The following is a 4,041-nucleotide window of genomic DNA, read 5'->3' as shown; positions in this document are numbered from 1 at the left end:
CCTCCCTGCAGGACCACGAGGGAGTGGAGGCCTGGCAAGGGGATCCTGGTGTTTTTTCCATATAGGACAGCACCCCCCAAAGTGGCAGGGGTGGCGGATAGGAAGTTCCTAGCAGCCCCTCAGGAGCTGCCAGACCAGGTGGGCCTGCTTGGTGGGGACCCTTCCCTGGGGACACCGCCCGCCTTCTCCCAGGGGCAGCAGGGAGACCAGCTTGTCCAGGATGCTCAGGTGCACATCCCGCACCTGGTCCTGACCGCCCTGACACCTGGCGCGGGAGCATCTGCCTGCCCCCAGCCGGACCTTGGGTGCATGCCCTCCTGTGCGACCCTGTGCCCCCACCTCCCCATGGACCCTGATGTTTCTCTGGACAAAAACCTTCTGCCCAAATGCTTCCAGGTTAGAGGTGCAAGTGTTCCAGGAAACCTCCAGCACCTTCTCAGAGTGAGAAGCCTGCTCCATGCCCTGTGGCCATGCCTTATCGCTGAGCTTTAAACTAATGCCTGGGTTCTGATCATCCACAGAGCGGCCTCCTTCACCCGGGGCCCGGGGGGGGCAGGGGGGCTGTGCTGGGGACAGAGCACAGGCCCACTGGGCCCCTTCTTGTGGTGGCCGGTAGCTCCTTGTGTGGGAGGCACCGCACGGCACTGTGTTATGGTAAAATCAAAGTAGAAAACCACAGGCACCCCGCGGCGTCTGCAATGCTGCCCAGGGCTCTCTCTCCAGCTCTCCAAGGCTGTCTTCTCTGGGCCCGGCTCACCCCTTGGGGTTGGGTGAAGCGGGCTTCCCCAGCGCTGCCGTAGCTCCACATCCCATTACGACACTGCGGACGGACGTGCAGACGTGGCAGCACCTAGCAGCGTGGTGCCAGCAGCCTCGGGGCATCTTCCTGGTGGAAGGTGCCCATGGGGGGATGGTTCTTTAATGCCAACAAGACAGGCAGTTACAGAGCTGCACTCAGTGCTCAGTGCTGTGGAAACGAAGCACATTGTAATCCCCCGGATACTCACTGAGCATGTACCACACGCCAGGCATCTGTCAGACAAGGAGGCCCAGCAGAAACTGTGCCTGACTTCAAGGAACTTAGTCAAGTGCAACTTCTACAAACGCCAATTTGAAAACTAATTTTAGGGCTGCTGGACAAGAGTTATCTATCAAATGTCTTAAATACATATTCCTGGGCTCCATCTCCAGAGGCGTGGGTTTAATAAGCCTCAGGAACAATGAGGAATCGATACTTTAACATATTTCCCCAGGTGGTTCTGATGGGAGGTAGGTTGGGAACCACTGGTCTGATAGGATAAAAAGTAAGATAAAAAGTTTTAATTTCCAAATTAGTATTTTAGTAAACGTATCTTTTTCTAACTATAGTTTGGTTAAAACAATTATTCTATATCAAGCAAACACATGATAAATAAGATGGGCTACATTTTTATGCAAATACTAGAATGTTCAGGTATTTTGGTATCACAGGCGAAATCAAACTTCCCTGAGCTCTTTTCCCACTCCCTCTCCCATAGCCCTCTCAGAAGCTCTTCTCCCGTCTCCCCCATTGGCAACTCAGGCCCCTCCCCACTTTTCCTCCAGCTACAGTGCATTTTTTTTCCAGCAAATAGTCATATCTCTTCAAGGAATATGTATGTAAAGCATCTACAAGACTGACTTTCTGTCATTTAAGTGACTTCAGCATTTTTGATAGAATGTTTATGTCTTCCAGCTCTTTTACACTATTTTTTTTGTTATCGCTTTCTTGCAGGACTGGGAATGGAGAATATTGGTGGAATCTTTGTGGTTCTTATTTGTGGCTTAATCGTGGCCATTTTTATGGCTATGTTGGAGTTTTTATGGACTCTCCGACACTCAGAAGCTACCGAGGTAAACCTCCAAAGGGGTCTGACCTATAGTGTTGGCAGAAAGAGCAAAGTTCACAGGCTCATGCACAGACAAAGTGATTTCCTGCAGGTCCGTGCAGGCCTGAGGATGGAGCAGCCCGGACAGGCCCCAGGGCGGGACGCCGGCCTCAGAGCTCCCTCCATGCAGCCACAGAAAGGCATCCAACTGCCGGTCTCAGAGTCTTCTAGGAAACAGGCCAGGAAATAAATGTGGGGAAGGGTTTCATGAACGAGGAGGTCCTATCCACTGTGATCGAGGCTGCATCATGGTGAAGGAAAACAGGCCAAGTGCCGCTGACTAAGGGAAACCATGTCTCCCTTCTTCTATCTGAAGGCTCCACTGCAGTACAGGTGCTTGGGGAGGCCGCAGTGCCCGTGGCTCAGGAGTCGCAGCTTCCCTCTCAGGGGTTTGAATAAATTCAGTTCCCAAACCCGGTGCTCACCAGCTGTGTTAAGTGACTTTCACGTGATGGAAGAGTCTGGCTGGAGAGGAAACTCTATCCCATGCCATCTCCACTCTCTCTGCAAGGCCAGAAACCCTCACAGGCTAACTGTTCTTTGGTTTTTAAAGTACAGTAGCCTCTGCCTCAGTCTCCGACTTGGACCTCTTGATTCTCCTTTGGAAACTGAGCCTGAGTCAGCAGCTCCCAGCAGCTCAGCAGGGACAGTGCCCCATCCACTTGGGGAGCCCAGCCTCTCACAGGCCTCAAACCGCCTCCCAGCCCTGACTCTGCTCAGCGTCTTCTCCACTTTCCAACAGGACTTCATGTCACTGCCCCGCCTCACACCCTTTGCTCTTTCACGCACAGAGGTTCATGGTGCCTCCTACCTCACCAAGAAGTCAGGTGTGACCAGGCCCAAATGAAAACCCCCACCTAAGATGCCGCCCAGCGGAGCCACCCTGTAGCTGCGGTAGATGTTCCCATTGTCCTGCCATCTCTATCTGTGTTGTTGTTGTTGTTTTAATCCTCACCCGAGGGTATTTTTCCATTGATTTTTTAGAGCGCGGAAGAGAGAAAGACAGAGAGAAATATCGATGTGAGAGAAACACATCGATTGGTTGCCTCCTGCACAAGCCCCAACCAGGGCCCCGGGCTGGGGAAGAGCCTGTAACCAAGGTACATGCCCTTGACTGGAATCAAACCCAGGACCCTTCTGTCCCCAGGCCAACGCTCTATCCACTGAGCCATACCAGCCAAGGCTCCATCTCTGTCTTGATCCATCTTTTCTCAGCTACCCTAGGATTATCTTTTCTCCCCTTCAATTTTCATCCCTGCACTCTCCCCAAAATCTAAAAATATTTACTCTATATGTTCAAAATGTCAATATTACTGTTATTCTCACCCTCTCCCAAACCAACTGCTTCAGTCTCCATTGCCTTGCCTCCCATTCAGCCCTCAAACCAGGACAGTCTGGCTTTGAAAAGTCATGTTAAAAGGCCTGACCCCTCCCGAAGGACAAAAGCAGAGAGAACCCGTTGGGCCTTGTTGAGCCTCAATGTGCCCCTTGACAAAGTGAGCCATTTTCCCAGAAGCTCTCCCTCGCTGGCCTTGCCTGGCACCAAGCTCTCTTTGTTTCTCTCCTACGTCTCTCTACAGCTTTGTCCACGCCTTAAATGAATTCTGCTTATTACTTCTAGGCAGAAAGACCAGGCCACGTGTTCCTTTCCCTGAGAAGCCTTCCCCAGGTCTCCCGCCTCTTCCCCAGACCAGAAGCGTTTGTCCTTCCTCTGCCTTTCACCTCTGCACCGCGCACAGAGCAGGCACGCCTGCATGCAGTGCGGGCTGTGGTGTGTAGCACACAGATGGCAGTCAGTACATGCGTGCTGTGACATTCTGTCACATGTAGCAGATCGGCAGGTGGTGTTGTTTCACCTGATGTAGTTATTATTAGGAGCACAGAGAAGTCAAGGACCTTGCCTAGATCTCGGCTACTTAGTAACAATAGGGTGTTTAGAGTCCAGGTCTCAGTTCTTACCTCAGGCCGTCCTCTTTTAAATGACGCCACTTCTCAGTAGCCGCTTCAAGTAGAGGATCGGTGAACATTTGGTACTTCCCTAAGAGCTCGCCCATGGCCTGGCCAGACCTTGAAAACTTCAGTGAGGACTCCCAATAGGAAGATGAAGAGCAAGAGTTCCCTTAGCGACCTGGCT

General features: G+C 52.1%; 1 protein-coding gene across 3 annotated transcripts in view; it reads left to right on the top strand.

Annotated features, from left to right (window-relative positions):
• The window catches only part of GRIK4 (glutamate ionotropic receptor kainate type subunit 4), a 249,226-nt gene extending 245,211 nt beyond the window's left edge, over window positions 1-4,015 (top strand). For all 3 annotated transcript variants that reach the window (XM_015563865.1, XM_015563862.1, XM_015563864.1), the window contains 2 exons: window positions 1,754-1,872; window positions 3,529-4,015. In XM_015563865.1, coding sequence (XP_015419351.1) covers window positions 1,754-1,872; window positions 3,529-3,720 — 311 coding nt within the window. In that variant the 3' untranslated portion in view covers window positions 3,721-4,015. The remainder of the gene's footprint in view (window positions 1-1,753; window positions 1,873-3,528) is intronic.
• Window positions 4,016-4,041: the final 26 nt, after the last annotated feature.

The sequence above is a fragment of the Myotis davidii genome, unplaced genomic scaffold (genome assembly GCF_000327345.1).
Source record: "Myotis davidii unplaced genomic scaffold, ASM32734v1 scaffold799, whole genome shotgun sequence".
Classification (NCBI taxonomy): domain Eukaryota; kingdom Metazoa; phylum Chordata; class Mammalia; order Chiroptera; family Vespertilionidae; genus Myotis; species Myotis davidii.
This window is presented reverse-complemented; position numbering and strand designations above follow the sequence as displayed.